Source organism: Ips typographus, linkage group LG2, assembly GCF_016097725.1.
Source record: "Ips typographus isolate SLU linkage group LG2, UJ_Ityp_2.0, whole genome shotgun sequence".
Taxonomy (NCBI): domain Eukaryota; kingdom Metazoa; phylum Arthropoda; class Insecta; order Coleoptera; family Curculionidae; genus Ips; species Ips typographus.
The window spans coordinates 16,487,561-16,504,077 of NC_138423.1; the positions used below are offsets into that span (position 1 = coordinate 16,487,561).

At 32.9% G+C, this 16,517-nt stretch overlaps 2 protein-coding genes across 2 annotated transcripts; one reads left to right on the forward strand and one right to left on the reverse strand.

Moving 5' to 3' along the window:
* Window positions 1–70: 70 nt before the first annotated feature.
* On the reverse strand, window positions 71–3,387 carry LOC145723983 (alpha-amylase-like). Its single transcript, XM_081972039.1, has 6 exons — window positions 3,183–3,387; window positions 2,390–2,535; window positions 2,154–2,335; window positions 1,009–1,230; window positions 598–918; window positions 71–544 (listed from the first exon to the last, which is right to left on the reverse strand). Exons 1-6 carry the CDS (start codon window positions 3,351–3,353, stop codon window positions 135–137), a joined length of 1,452 nt encoding a protein of 483 aa, XP_081828165.1. The 5' UTR covers window positions 3,354–3,387; the 3' UTR covers window positions 71–134.
* A 7,871-nt stretch (window positions 3,388–11,258) lies between these two features.
* Window positions 11,259–13,401, forward strand: Ir7e (Ionotropic receptor 7e). The gene has a single exon (XM_081972038.1). It carries the CDS (start codon window positions 11,517–11,519, stop codon window positions 13,389–13,391), a length of 1,875 nt encoding a protein of 624 aa, XP_081828164.1. The 5' UTR covers window positions 11,259–11,516; the 3' UTR covers window positions 13,392–13,401.
* The last annotated feature ends 3,116 nt before the right edge of the window (window positions 13,402–16,517 follow it).

The window sequence follows — 16,517 nt, forward strand, 5'->3', positions numbered from 1 at the left end:
TGCATTAAATAATCGCAAATATTTTCATACGTAAAAGAAACGTTTAACAAGAAAATAATATACAAACCTATCCTTGTATACCCCCTTTATTTTAAACTACCTAATAATAAATACTATACAAAATCGTTTTTTTCTTACAATTTAGCATTAACATGAATAGCAACAGCCGTTTCTGATTCCCCAATAGCAATTTCAATATGCGCTTTTCCTCCACTAACAGTAACGGTTTTACCACTACATTTACCATCAACCAAGCTACCGGAAATAACGTCACAGTAACTGCCATCAGGTAAGCTAGTTTCAATATCAGCATCAATGTTGCCTTCCACAGTAATAGCAATCATTCCCTTGTCTCCTCTACTGAAAGCGATTTGGTTGTCTCCTCCTACCCACCAGTTTGTTAGTTCAGTTCCCGCAACCACAGATCTAAATTCCACCATGTTGAAAATGGGTGACCAACGATGCTGGCAAACCCATCCATTAGTGCAACTTCCGTCATCACCAAATTCTGGTGAAAGCACGTCTTCACCATTAGCTGGAGGAGCTACAAAGCAACTAAAGACTAACTGAGTGGACTTTTGTTTCAGAAAATCATACCTTGGTCGCTGTTTTCAAAACTGTATGAAGACATAATTTTAGTAAGGCCACTGTAAGGATGAGCCAACATGAAAGCGATGGCAGCCTTGTAGTTCTCATATTCTTTATAGTTCATGTAGGATGAGTCCGACCTTTCAGTGTCGTGGTTTTCTATAAACACCAAAGCGTTTTCGCCATCTATTAGACCCCATCCAGTACCCCAATTCTCCAAGTATTTTAGAGGGTTGGTGTCTCTAAAGCATTGTGCCAATTTTAGTCCGTATTTGAACTCGCAGACTCTGCCAAATCCAACGTAGTCAGTATTGTCTATGGGGTCAGTGCCTAAACCCATTGTAATTGTTAGTAGTAGGCATAACTTTTAAATAGATAATCAAAAATGTATACTGTGATTGTATTATTCTGAATACAAACCTGTATCAATAACTTCTTGGTAGAATAAAGGTTTAGATCCACTAGGGAAATATTCTGTATTGAGTTCGTTTACACTTGAAAATATAACCGATAAGTCTTCAGGCCACATGTGCTTGGCTGCATCGACACGGAATCCTGCCACTCCAAGACTGATCAAATGATTAATGTAATCAATAATTTTACCCCTCACGTATTCTTGACTTTGATCCAAATCTTTCAAACCTAGATCAAAAGTATTATATTTAGGTAATACTACGTGTGTTAAATAATACAAATTACTAATTAGAAAATATGAATAAAGTGTAATGTTTTCTGAGCAAAACCATTTTTCGGTGGATTTAGGTGATTTAGTTGAAAATTTACTACATTTTATTGTTAGATAGTTGATAGGAAAGGTCAGGACATCATGAACCTTGTAACACACTTGTAAAAAATTCAGTTGTCATTCAAGACTGGCAGTGATTTTGTATAGAAATTGGGGCAGTAAATGTTTCCATTTATATAATTATAAGGAAAAAATGGAGTTTAAGTTAAAACAGAGATATAGAGAACAGAGTTAATTTGAAGATATTCACTTTAAGTGAGAGTATAGCCAGGTGAAGGTATTACAGAAGGCGTAATAGTGTATGATTTCACTGAACAAAGTCACTATTTACTGCAGTGACGAGAATGTTAGCAAAAAAAATGGGTCAATTTTTAGTGCTGGAGAAAATTAGAAAAAATGACCTTCTTTAAGCTATTGCAGTGCCTGAAAAGGCTCACAAGGCATTTCTGCAGATATCGGTGCAAAAAGATGATAAAGTATAGATATGGTAAGTTAGTGATTTACTGACATAGACGAATGGTGCTTGGGGAAAATTGTAGCTTCTTTCCATCACAACAAAGCATTAGCTTTTGCTTGGCCGCTTCCAGGCAACTTATTTTGATAATTTAATCACTAGTGTCAACTGAAGAAGAACCAGAAATAAAATGTGTGGAAAAATGAAAATTAATAGGTATGTATAAGTATTGCTGTAGTTGAAGCAAATTTTTCCATTTCAGAATCTTGTAAAATAAATCATTTGTCATTTTGTAAAGTACAAAATCTTACGTATTATCCGAATCAGGTCTTTTGATAAACTTTTTACCCAATAATTAGTAGTTACCAGAAAGTTCGCAATTTCTAATGGAAGCAGCATCGGTATAATCAATTTCACAACTAGTATGGAAGTTTTCACTAGTGTAGGGTACTGTCGGATAGCTTTTGGTGTCCGGATCGAAAGTGTCACCGGCAGTTCCTTCACCAGTCGATGTAGCCATGTGATTTACCACAAGATCAGCATAGATTCTGCCAGCAAATTTAGTTCAATGATTTTGTTTTAGCAATTTGTTTTTGAATTACCTAATTCCTACATTGTTACATCTTTTAATCATATCAGCTAAGGCGGCTTCGCCTCCACTTCTGTTGTCAAGAACATAACTGACTGGTTGGTATTTTTCCCACCATGGTCTACCCTCGACTTTAGGATTTTCACTGGGAGGAGAAATCTAAATCACAAGGGAATTTAGGCGTAAATTTATCAGAAATTAATTTTTAACTGTGCTTTCAGTATTATTAAATAACAATATCCTATTATAACATATTTTGTTTTCAAACAGTTATCTCCAATGTTCTTTTACACTAAAATAACTTTTCTCTCCAAGAAGCCTTTATCAAATTGGCAGTTAACATGCACATGTAGGTTATTTTCTATTTAGTTGTATCCTATTGGAAACACCAGGACAGCAAAAACCTTATTAGTCCTCGTAAAAACTTAATATTTTGTTTGGTTTGCTAATCATCATGTTAATAAACAAGTTAGGCATACTGCTATAGTTGATTACAAAATAATTGACTCGTAATATGAGTTAATTTTCATAATAAAAACATAATAGTTTGACAATATGTAAATAATACTCAAAATTCTTCATCGGAGTTCCCTGTGAAATACAGATCAGACATTATTGTAAGGCAGTGTCTTTTTTTCTTAAATTCAAGCTGCTTGAGCGAAATATGACCGACATTTTCGATCGTAAATCCTTAAAATCCGAGAAGACAATAATGTTGTAATGTTTTCAGGTATCTAGAAAGGATCGAAGCAATTCTCACAATACTAGTAGAGACTAATACAATAATATCAATTAATAGTTTGTACCTGAACACCAGCATATGCTTTCTTGCTTAAGAAATTCTCGCACTCGTTAGCAATATCCGACCATTTCCACTCGAACAAATGCACAATAGTATTTCTCCCATTTTCAAAATGTGGATCATGTTGGGCCAGTACAGAGTTAACGCACAAAACAGCAACAAGTAGCAACTTCATGGTGTTTAATTTCAAGTCACTGTTAGTGATAATCAAATAATAGTTATATTATATACCAATTGATAGTTTACGTGACAAATATTATCTTATTGCAGTTATTTTATCTAATTGAGTGGTTACAAGTGTGGCTAATTTGCTTTATTTATAGTGAACATGCATTTTCGTATAAACTAAATAAAATATCATCTATTTAGTGGGTACACAAAAAATATGGCTTTGTAATAATTATGTTGTTCAAAGTTATATTCTGAGAGAAAAAATCGATTTATCAGTAAGGTCGAGAATAAAATAGTTTAGTCAGGTATTATTATACAACATGTTTTATGTATTCTGATATCCTGTAAAATACGGGATGTTTCCTAATTAATAAAACTAGAGAATTTTACCAAACATTTTTTGACTGATACGTATTTGTCCGCAATGGCTTCGTTTGTTAGCTAAAAGCTAAAAACATCAAAAATAAATTCAAAGTGTTACTTATCTGTGTTCAAAACTAGACGTTAACACCCTGTAGCTCAATATTGAAACAATTTCGAACACATGTGTGAGGTTTCTGTAAATGTTTTGTTTGTTTCCGTACTTAAATTATTAATATAAAGGGTGACCAAGATAACCACTGTTGGCAATGCTTGGCTTCTCCAAAACCGCAAAAGATACAAAATAGTTTGGTTTTATGATCTGATTGGTAGAAAGTATCGTGTTATTGTTCTACTTGGAGTCAATATTTTTATGCAGTTAACATCTCTAACTAATAATTTTAACAAATTTACAAACATAAAACAATAAAGAAAATAAAAGATTGTTTTCTAAAAGCATCCAAAAAGTATTTCTGCAATTGACTAGGTAAAGTAGTCTTATTTGAAACTTAAAGAAATGGGTATGACCCGTTATCTCATAATCTGATATGATGATAGTCTTTTATGAAAAGTTTGTTGTACAGACAAAATAATTTAAGTTTTATTCAAAAAAATATTAAACGAAAATAGTTGAAATATCAAGAAAATGTTGAGTGTCTTTGTAGAGTTGTGTTGAACACTCACTTACAATGTGAATTGTACAATCTTCACCATTCCACAAAGCTTTATATAAAATTAATCGAATATGAATTATTAAAATGTAATACGAATTGTGTCACAAAAAGTGACGAGTATGACAATTAAAATTGTAGCATAATATGGCATTACAGCACGAGTCAATTAACATTAGAACGAACACGTTTTTATGCTGGTGCATTTGACAGCGTTTGGTAAACATATTACGTATAATAAGCACAAAATATCAATTATTAATGTCAAGAAAAGACATATGCTGACACCCACCTTTATTTCAAAAATTATTTCAAATTTAGTACTTAATAACATATCCAAAATAAACTTTAATCACTATAGTCTTTTCAGTTGTTAATAGGTCAGATTTGATCTTTTTTGGGCCTTTAAGGTACAATCAAAACCTAAAATTTGTCAAATTTAAGTTTTGATTATCTAAAAATGGAATCAGATTTTTTGGCAATTTTTGGCCAAAAGAGAAAATATGATGTCTGTCTAAATGTAACCCAAAGTACAACAAACAAATTTCAAAAAAATACAGTTTTTCTTAATGGACAATTAGTAATTTACAGTGGTTTGATGGTTATCTAAGAAGGCATGCTAATATTATGTAAATCTCGAAATTACGTTTGACTCAGTTAAATTTTCTTTGGTCATAACTCATTTATGTCTTAACTTATTAACGGTACAGTATACGACATCCTGAAATATTCGTACAAAACAATATTCTATTCACATGCACACGAATATTTCATATTAGTTCAGCTTAATAAAATGCGTGAGAAAGGAAAGTGTTATTTTATTACCTACACTGTGTACAAATAGAACAGCGATCCAAATTAGTTTTTGCTAAATCAATAAGATTTACCGAAAATTATAATGGTCAAATTTGGTTTAGTATTAAATTCTAAGTTTTTTCAAGAGTTTTTAAAATACAATTCTAATAAAGCATATCTTAGTTAGATTAGAAAGAATATTTTGAGATGATTGTGCTGGTTATTTGCCCAAACAATTAAAAGAGAAGAACTAAATTCTAGCAACTTCAGAAAAGAAAAGTGTTGGCTAATTGCCCATAAATTTTAAAATAAGAGTGACTGATTGAAGGCAAACATAAATTAAAGAATAATTAAATTATATCAGCGTCAGAAAATAAGAGAGGAAGAATATTTTGAGTTGATAAAACTGGCTAATTGCCCATGAATTTTAAATGACGAGTGACTGGTTTGACATCAAAAGTCAACTTTAAAAGAAGAAATATTAAATTCTATCAGCATCAGAAAAGAAGAGTAGAAGGATAGTTTGGCTTCTGCCCATAAATTTTAAGAGAGGCTAAATGCCTAGACGTTTTAAAAGAAGAGTGACTGGTTGACATCAAGCCAACATATTTTAGAAAAGAATTTTATTGTATCAGCGTCAGAAAAGTGTTTACATAAGAATATTTACATTTTGTTAAAAAAGTTATTTTAATGTTTACCTAAGATATAACTCTTAGGCTAAACCTAACAACATGCAAATGAAAAGCTAACACTAAATTACAAGTAAATATAGAGCACCACATGAGAATATTTATCATGGAAATTTTAATTTAGTTCAAGCAGCCATGACTGGCAAATATGTTGTTATATTAAGGTTGTTAGTAGTGTTAAGACTTTCCTCTGCATCACTTTTAAACCGTTTTGAAGAAAAAACTGAAAGAAACTTATTTGTAAGCTGCATGGTGAATGGTGAGATAAATTTTGCTCTAAAATCGAAACCAATTTTAATTTCTTTGGCTCTGACCGATTCAACAACCGATGATAATCCGTTGATATTGTCTAGTACGTTATTGACAAGAAGTTTATCTCAAGTTGGATATTGGCCACTACTAATCGCTAATTTTACTAAAGTACTAGAGGATAAGTCCATCGATATATTATCACAAACTATTAAAAATTACATAATATACTTCAGAGAAACTAAACAGTTTATTACAACTTTGAAGAAGTTGGATCACCTGAAGGCATTTAACCCCCATGGATATTATTTAGTAGTAACTACAACTTATTTTGATGACGACAAATCCGTAATAAAAGAGGTATTTGAGACTTTGATGAAGTATGAAGTGTTGAATGCTGTGCTGCTCATTACTGATCCAGAAAAGAAAGAGAAACTCAATCTTTACGGTTTGGTGCCTTTCAATAATGGTTACTGCACTAAAAATGTTACCGAAAGCTATATAACTTTGCTAGATTATTGCATTAATGGCAGTTATATGATTGGAAACGACTGGTATGGACATAAGGTACCAAAATCCTTCACAAACTGTGAGCTAAAAGTAGCATACGCTGAAGTTGCACCTTATGTAATAAACATGAAGGGTAAAACGTATCTGAGACCGTCTGAATTTGATTACCACGGCATTGAAATTAGTTTGATTGCTAATGTATTCTTTAATATGAATATTACACTGAAATTTTTTCGAACAGATGTAAGAAATGACGAAAATTCATCGATTACTTTGGGGTGGTTGAAGGATAAGAAAGTTGATATTGTAATTGGAAGTTACTCAGAAAATGTTGACAGATTCAACAATTTTGACACCAGTTTCAGCTACATTACGGATTCGTTGGTTTGGGTGGTACCGCATGAGAATATCCATACCAATAACCTCGTTGATTTGTGGAACATTGTGAAACTGGAAGTGTGGCTAATTATTTTACTGTTAACGGTAATATCCACTTTAGCCTTAGTCGCCTTTGCTCACCTTAGAGAAGAAAAATGTTACAGTAACTGGAAACGCGCCACCCAAATGCTTTTGCTCATTTATATTAACGTGCCTTTCAAATGTCATTTCACGTCACCAGGAAGTCGATTAATAGTATCAATGATTCTAGTTTTTGCTTTAATATTTAGTGCCATTTATATCACGTGCTTAATGAGCTTTTTGACGAGTGAAAACTCTTTTGTTGAAAAATTTCAAAACGTTGAAGATATCCGCAAGTATAAATTACAGGAATATATTTCATATGGTAGCGAACAAGTGTCGGAAGTGAATATTCCACTACCTCAAGATAACACAACAAACACTAATTACTACGAGATTTGCCAAATTGTTATAGACCAAACCTGTTTTGATGGAGTAGCACTTTATAGGAACACCGCTTTTGTAGTCCAAAAGTCTCTAATGGATTACGATATTCGTGCTTATTTAACTCCAAAGCAAGCAGAACTGTTAAAAGTTCTTTTACCGCCAATTGTTACTTTCCAGATCAAATTCTTTATGATTAGAGGATTTTGGGGGTTTGAACAAGTTAACAGTATGGTTATGAAAGTGTTCGAGAGTGGTCTAGTTGATAAGTGGTATAAAAATGCAAAAGTTTTTAATAACAAGCACCAGACTAACTGTGAACATAACCTGACAATTGATAACTTACTAGAGTTTGAGGAAAAAACAAAAGTGTTATATTTACAAGATTTAGCTTTTGCGTTTTATTTTGTGCTTGGTGGACTAGTTTTAGCAACTTTCGTATTTTTTGTTGAAATATTCATTTATAAGTATGATAGTTATAAATTAGTGTTTTGCCACTTGGATAATGGTGACATATTTGAGTTTCAACTTTAGTATTGACACGTTAACTCTTCCCTTCTTTTCCATCAAGTCAAAAAGTTGACTAATGTTTATTACAATAAAGTTTATTTAAAAAATTGTCTTTTACTTCAAATTTACCTAATTAGAACGAACTATGGATAGTTCACGTGACACTTTATTTAACGTCAAAACGGATCCTGAATACTACGTCGTTTTAGATGTCAAAATACGATTTGATAAGTCATTTTAAATTCAAGTGACTATTTTTACAGTGAAAATGGTCACGTCCAGAATTTCAATCATCTATTTTATTTTCAAAGGTCTAGTTTTTTTAACGTTAGAACGGAATCCTAAAGGTCACGTAACCGTTTTTTTAGTTTAAACTAATATTTTTAAGGTAAAAATGGTCACATAACATTTACAATCATAATTTTAAGATATCAACTGACATATTTAGTTACGTGACTTTTTACTTTGTAGTCATCAAATTTATTTTTAAAGATTACGTGACTTTTTTTTAACGTCAAATCTAAATTCTGAATGTCACATGACCGGTTTTTTCGTTTTAAACTGATACAGTTTTTACGTTTAGACTGATATTTTTAAAGACACGTGACTCTTTTTAACGGTTTATATGGTTTTAACATGCTGCTTAACTCTCTAAAAAACTCTAACTCTCTTACCGATTTTAAGAAGTCTCTAAGAAAACATATTGTTTTAATGTAATGTTCTGTATCTGTAGAGTGGGGAGTGTGTTAGGTAAATCTTGGTGGCACTCTAGTACTAGCCCTGATGTAACACGTTGTCTATTTAGGGCTAATAAGGCTTGTCTACTGTCAGTGCAGATTATTATGTTTTTGCCAGAAATACCGTTTCTGGTTAGTTCTTTCGTGGCGATTGATATACCAGCCAGTTCCGTTTGAACCACGCTGGTATTTTTTCCTATTTCCCACTTAATCCTTAGGCTTAGTAACTTAAAGTAGTAACTCCACATCCTGAGCCTTCTTTGGTTTTTGAGCCGTCTGTGTAAATACGTATTGCATTTTTTGGTTTAATTTCTAGTTTTAAAATTTACTGTTTTGTTTGTAGATTTAAGTTTTATATTTTTTGAGTGTCACTAATTCTTGTCCAAATATCGTTTTGTCTAGTTTCTTTCGCTTGTTGATGTAAATGTTTATATTTTTTGAGTTTTATGCTAAATAAACGCCATTATTATTGCAATTGGTCACCTTTTTAACGGTCACGTGACCGTTTTTTAGTTTTAAACTGGTACACTGAATTAAAGGTCTGTTCGTAGAGAGAATCTCCAACTAGTAATCAGAGAAATAGATACATCCATTGGCCAGAAGTCAGAAAACGTCATAGTCACGTGAGCATTCAACCAATGAAACTTGACATTTACTGTTTCTGAGTTGGAAACCAGTCAGGGATTGCCTCTGCAAACAGACCTAATGTAACTATTTTTAAGGTTAAAATGTCATCTTTAACGATACATGACAGTTTTTCCGTTTATAATGATATTTTTAAAATCAGGTGATTCTTTCTAAGGTAAAAATGGTCACGTGACTCTTTTTTAATGCCAAAACGGAATCCTGAAGTTTACGTGGATGTAAATGGCAAAATGTTATTTGAAAGGTCACGTTACAGTTTTTCAGTTTGAACTAATGTTTTGAAAATCATGCGACTCTTTTTTTAACCACAAAACCGATTCTGAAAATCACGTGACCATTTTTCAGTTTGAACTAATATTGTTCAAGTGAGGTAACTCTTTTTGAGTGACAGTTTTTCAGTTTGAACTAATATTTTAAAAATCACGTTACTCCTTTTAAGGTACAAACGGTCAGGTGACTATTTCTAATCATCAAATCAGTTTTAAAGATTACGTGATTCTTTTTTTAACAAAAAAACCGATTCTGAAGGTTCTGAAGGACCGTTTTTTAGTTTAAACCAATTTTTTTAAAGTCACGTAACTCTTTTTACAGTTAAAATGGTCACGTCACAATTTTCAATCATTCTTAAAAAAAAAGATCTAGAGTCTTTTTTCAACGTCAAAATGGGATACTAAAGGTCTTGTGACTGTTTTAAATGGCAAAATCGTATTTGAGAGGCCACGTGACCGTTTTTATGAAGATATTTAATGAAGTGACTATTTTAAGTTTAAAATAACTTCCTTAACGTTACCTGGCAGTTTTTTTGGCAGTTTACACTGATATTTTTAAAGTCACGTGACTCTTTTAAGATTAAAAATGGAATACATAACGTATTCAATATAAAATTTAGCATCCGGCGGTGAATGAGTTAAATCCGGCACTAAGTGTAAACTCCAAGCAATGTAGGGTGAGGAATATACAACAAAATTTCTTTTGGTAATATTGCCTCAAAAAAGCAATAGATTTACGCTTTTCCAAAGTCTTGTTGATCTTACAACTTGTGGGCAAATAGGAAAATTTGCTTTATTTTTGTGAAGAAAATGGTTCTGGCAACTTTAAGGCACGAGTGGGTTTTTGTTTTCAATAATACTTTTAGCATGACTAACCATGGTTAGATATTTTGGACGTAACTGCAAATTGGTAATATGTTCATTCCAAATGGTTGGCTATCACAGGAAAATATTCAATAATGTGTCAAATCAATTGGTTTAACACTTAATTCAGACGACCTGATTTTTTACCTGAATCCTAAATTTTACTCAATTTATTGTATATGCTCCCTATGCCATGCAAAATACATGCAATAACGTATGAATTCATGTTTTAAGCAACTCTTCTCGTTGTTGTCTTTCTTTGATATAGCCACAAATACCTAAAAAGTAAGCACAAAATTCCAAAACTTTGTACTGAACACTACACAATAGTCCAGACTGTTCCGTACTAATTTAAATTAAGACTGGAACACGAAACTTGCTACAGTTTTACATCTACATCTTGCTACATCCAGCCCTAGACGCTCGTAGCCACGATCCAGTCCAGAAACCACATATACATGACAATGATGTTTCCATTATAAATACTGGTCTTATTGGTAAAAGTACTAGTTTTTGTGGACATGAAGAGGAAACAATGCAAACTAATGGTATGCTGGTTTTGCTGATGCGATACGTCATCAACCGGTTCATTAACAGTTCTAAAACATTTTTTCTTTCAGTTGACTTAAAATATGCCCTTCGTGACGATATTATAAATAGTGCGGAATTTATATGTGTAGTTTCAAAGGGCAGTTTGTACAATCTAACGTAAACAATATTTAATTTAATTTATACTAATTTGTCACGAACATAAATCAAATAACACTTTGTCCTAGCAACAATAATCTATCCAAATACAAAACTTCAAAGCAGTTCAAGTTTAAGATTGATGTTACTTTAACGTGACTTTTTGGTAGCCTTTAATTAACACTTTGAACTCTTTTATAAGCAGCGTTAAACATTTAATTAACCTCATATACTAGATCTACGCCATTCTATAAATTTTTTATTACATTAAGGGAAAGTTAAACAACACACACAATAAAAGTTTAATTGTCCACTGTCGTTCTTTCTGAACAGTCGACATGTATACAGTTACTTTCGTTTTGTGTTTTTTGATCTTGTCTTTTCAGTGCAACTTTTGTAAACTATTAGCAGAACAGTCGAAAACTGAATTAGATATGTTAGTTCAGTGTGCTGTGGAAGGCCAGAGAAAGAACTTGCCTGAAAACCAGATTATTTTAATTCCACTTCTATTGAATAGTGAATATTTAGATGGAACTGAAATGTTACTCAAAAGTATTGGGAGAATAAAGAAATGGGTAGTAACTTTGGTTGATATTACCATGACCGTGATTCTGAAATCCTTCGATGACTATAGCTCCAGGACGCAAAACTACATCATATATTGCAGAGGAAGTGCAGAGTTTTTACAAATAATTGAAGGGTTGGAAAGGTTGGAAGTTTTTAACGCTAGAGCCAAGTTCTTGCTATTGTTTTCGTCTACTGTAAATCAAAACCAAGAAGCCTTATTTAGTGTTTTTGAAACTTTGCAGAAGTACGAGATGTATAAAGTGGTCCTTCTGATTCCAGACTCTAGTGACGTAAAATCAGTTAACATTTTCAAATCTGTTCCATTCAAAAATGGAACATGCAGCCTGAACCAAGTGTCATTGATTAGTGTTTGTAGCAATGGCGTTTTAAAAACAGGTTCTCCCTGGTACTTACAACAAATCCCTAAAACGTTTTCATCTTGTAAAATCAAGGTGGTCTCTACCCATTATCTTCCATACATAATTCACATGGAAAATCAAAACTATCTGAAACCTGAAAAGTTTTTAATGCACGGGTTGGATATTGCTTTGCTGGCTAATATGTTGTTTCAGAAAAACATTACCATCCAGTTCTTACTAAGCAACATAAGTGGAGAAGTGTATACTGACAAATCATCAGCTGGGGCTGTTGGTAAAATTTATAAGAGGAAAGCCCACATTGCTATTGCTGGCTATGCTCAAACTTTTACTAGAATGAGGTTTCTAGATTGTAGTTTTAGATACAACACTGAGTCGCTTGTATGGGTTGTACCACAAGAACATTTACCATTCATGGATACTGTTGGACTGATAAGTATTATTAAATTTAACGTTTGGTTGCTTTTGGTATTGCTTGTGACTGTAACCACTTCAATAATACTGTTACTAACCAAACGTACAAATCTAGAATTAGATGATTTTCAGAAATTAGTAGCTACTTTTGTCACAGTGCTTTTAGCTTCATTGAATTTCTACACTCATTTATTACCACGAACCCCAGAAGTTCGTGTCGTATTTTCTGTCACTTTGATGTTTGCTCTAATATTCAATGCAGCTTTCACAACTTACCTCACAAGTGTGCTAGCACGAGAAGTGACTACTACAGAAAAATACCAGACAGTGAATGACATTAAAAAATACAATTTGTCCATCATAAGGGCACCTAACAGCGAACGAGCGTTTGCAAACAATCAAACCACAGACTACGAATTGTTTCAGAAAGCGGAAGTGTGCGAAATTGGATTCCATAATAACTGTTTTGATCAGGTTACTTTGAAAAAAAACACGGCATTCTTAGTGGAAAAAGGTGCAGCCGACTACGTAAAAGTGGAATACCTTAAACAGGAAATACTTTCCTTCCATTTGAATTTGCTTATGGTTAAAGGTTTCTGGGGTTACGACATGATCAACGATCTCATAAGTTACTCAGTTGATTCCGGCTTAGCGACCAAATGGATGAATAGTGCACTGGATTTTAACAGAAAAGAGCGACCATTCATAGAAAGAAAATCCAGATCCCAGAGAAAGTTTATGGGTTTTAAGGACTTGAGATTGGTTTTTGTTTTTGTGGTTTTAGGTTATTTTACTGGATTTTGCGTTTTTGTAATTGAAGTTTTAATGTTAAAATGGAAACCGAAGAGATTGTGAAACAGTTGTAATATCCATTTATTAATTACCAGATCAAACAAATAAGTAAAACTTTTTCTATTCAATTTGTTGTTTTATATTTAATTGTATATTATAAACCTAGGGACTAAAGGGACTAAAGTGGCCCGACCGTAGGGAGGGCTACAATTCGCTAAGGGATTAAAAGACACTTTAGTCACGAGGTTTATATACTATTTTATGCACTTTAGAATGCGAAAAACTAAAAATAAAAAAAAATTAAAAAAAAATTAACAGTGGTTACAACGGTACTCTCGTATTACTGATAGTAGCGGGATTAAAAGTGCACTTTTAATCCCTAAAGTGCATAAAAATGTTTATTTACTAGAACCTGATTTTTTTTCTTCATAAATGCCTAGCGTACGAACCGTCATAAATAATCTCTAATATTAAATTACAATCCTATGATCATTATAGTACAAATCTGAAGGATTAGAGAGATGAAATGAGAGATTTGTTTACTACGCAAATTGCTGCAAGTTTTAACAACAAAATAATGTAATATCCTATATTCGCTCAACCGTTTTCATACCTTAAATTTACCAAGTATTTGTTGACAAATTAAATGTGAAGGACAGAAAAAGTACTGTTTTTATTGCCATACACTGTAGATAAGTTTAAAATGATCACCATATAGTGAGTGTTGAAATGGCACTGTATCTGAAGCGAGATCTATATTTCTTGATTTAATACTATAATGACCCCGTTTCTGGTGGTTTTGTGGTATTGCCTAGGAAAATTCACAATTTTCAGATCATGCTTACGTACTAATTACTTTGTATAAAATTCACTAGTGTTTGAATAGTAAAACGTTGTATTATTAATTATACTAATGTCTGGTCTCTTATTGTAATGTATATTTTCCTTTGGTGCGAACACACAACACTATTACATCAATAAATTTACATGGAGTGGATGAATTAAAAATTAAAGTTCCCCATCATTTAACACATTTAAGCTAAATTACAAGCGTGTTATTAGCTAAGTGGGAACAAAATTTTAACTTAACAATATTTCTTTAAATGTTACAGACAAAAGTACTCATCAGATTTTACTTACTTGTCCAGGAAGAAACTTTCGAATCAGTCACAAGGAATCGTATTCAGAGATTTTGGAGACCACTGCATTGGATTAATTCGGCCAAAATCTAGCTGCACTGTCTTGCGGAAACTACATGTTTTGCCTAACATTTAACGACAACTCATCTAATAAAACCGGTAGATCTTTCCTTAAAAAGATTTAAATAGCTTTCGCTAGTTAAACGTTTTAGTAAAATATATGGGGTTCAATCAGCTTTCAATACTTGTCCATTGACGGAAAGCTGATATTGAAAATTTGTTATTTTAATTAAATGTGAGTTTAAGCTATTATATCTAAATTTAGTTTACGCTTCAAGGGCTAGACGAATGCTTTGGAATTTTTCTTTTTGAGGCAGTAATGGATGTAGCTTTTGAAAACTGTGACAAACTTAAGACGTTAAGAATTTTAAGATTTATATTAATGATATAAAATACGATTCCAGAAGAAGACAAATATTAAACACAAGGAAGGAAATTATTAAAAATGTCGAACAAAAGGGCTCTACAGCATGTTAGTCCAGGAGGAAGAAATAGAGAAGCTTGAACACACTGTAGTGAAAACCGTTGAAAAACAAATACCGGAAGAATCTGTAGCCTTTGAGGAATACCTAAGAAACCTCTAGTTAACAAAAAAGAAACTAACGAAGAAGAACTTCCTAAAGTACTGATGACTGAAGAAGCCAAAAAGTAAACCTCAACCAGAAAAACGGTTGAAAGTACCTGAGGACTGATGAGAAGTCGAAGAAGAAGCCGAAACTGTAACTAAAACTATAAAAGGGCGAATTTCTAAACCAAACTCTGGAAAACTGAAAGAATCAGCTGAAGCACCAATGGAACCAACATCAGAAGAAGAAGAAACCTCTAGCGCTATTTTAAAAGTGCCAGAGACCGCTCAATGCTACTGACAACTTTCTAATAAGTGCCAGAAGCTTCTACAAATGTCTTAAGCCTTTCACACTGTTGCCAAAGGCTTCTAGGACCATTTTGAAAGTTCCTTAGACTCTAAATGCTCTTGAGAAACTACTAAAAAGTGCCAGAAGCCTCTACAGGTGTCTTAAACCATTCCAGAGTTGTTTAAATTGAGTGAGGCTTCTAGAACCATTTTGAATCTGCCCTAGACCTATAAGTGCTACTGACAACCTCCTAAAAAGTGCCAGAGGCTTCTACAACCTTCCCAGAGTTGTTCAAAATGTTTGTAGTATGGTATTGAATGTGCTAAAAACCTCACAATGCTACTGAAAACTTTTTGAATAATTCCAGAGCCCTCTATAACTGTCTTAAACTTTTCCAGAACTGTTTTAAATCGCCAGAAGACTCTAGAACCATTTTGAAAGTTCGATAAATCTCTAAATACCAATGAGAACCTTCCAAAACGTGTCAGAGTGGTTTTAAATTGACAGAGGCCTCTAGAATCATTTTGAATCTGCCAGAGTCCTATAAGTGCTACTGATAACTTTCTAAAAAGTGTCAGAAGCTTCTACAAATTTCTTAAACCTTCCCAAACTGTTTTAAATTGCAAGAGGCCTCTCTAGATCCATTTTCAAAGTTTTATAGACCTCTAAATGCTATTGAGAAGCTTCTAAAAAGTGCCCGAGGCCTCTACAAATGTCTTAAACTGTGTCAGAGTGGTTTTGAATTGACAGAGGCCTCTAGAATCATTTTGAATCTGCCAGAGACCTCTAAGTGCTACTGACAACCTTTTAAAAGGTGCCACCAACCCAAGAAATGTTTTAAATTGTTAGATTCCTCTAGAACCATTGAGAGTTGTGGCCTCTAAATTCTATTGACAACCTTTTAAAAAGTGCCAGCGCTCTAAGTCTTCTAGAGATTGCCAAAGGCTTCGACAAGGGTTCTAAACCTTCCAAGAATTGTTTAAAATTGTCAAAAGCATTTGGAACCATTAAGAAAGGGCTAGTGGCTTTGATAAGCCAGATATCACTACCTAAATGTAGAAAAGAAGCTACACAATATTGGTTTGGCAAAGTACATGACGGTTCAGACATTACAAAATTATGATTAGATTTGTTTT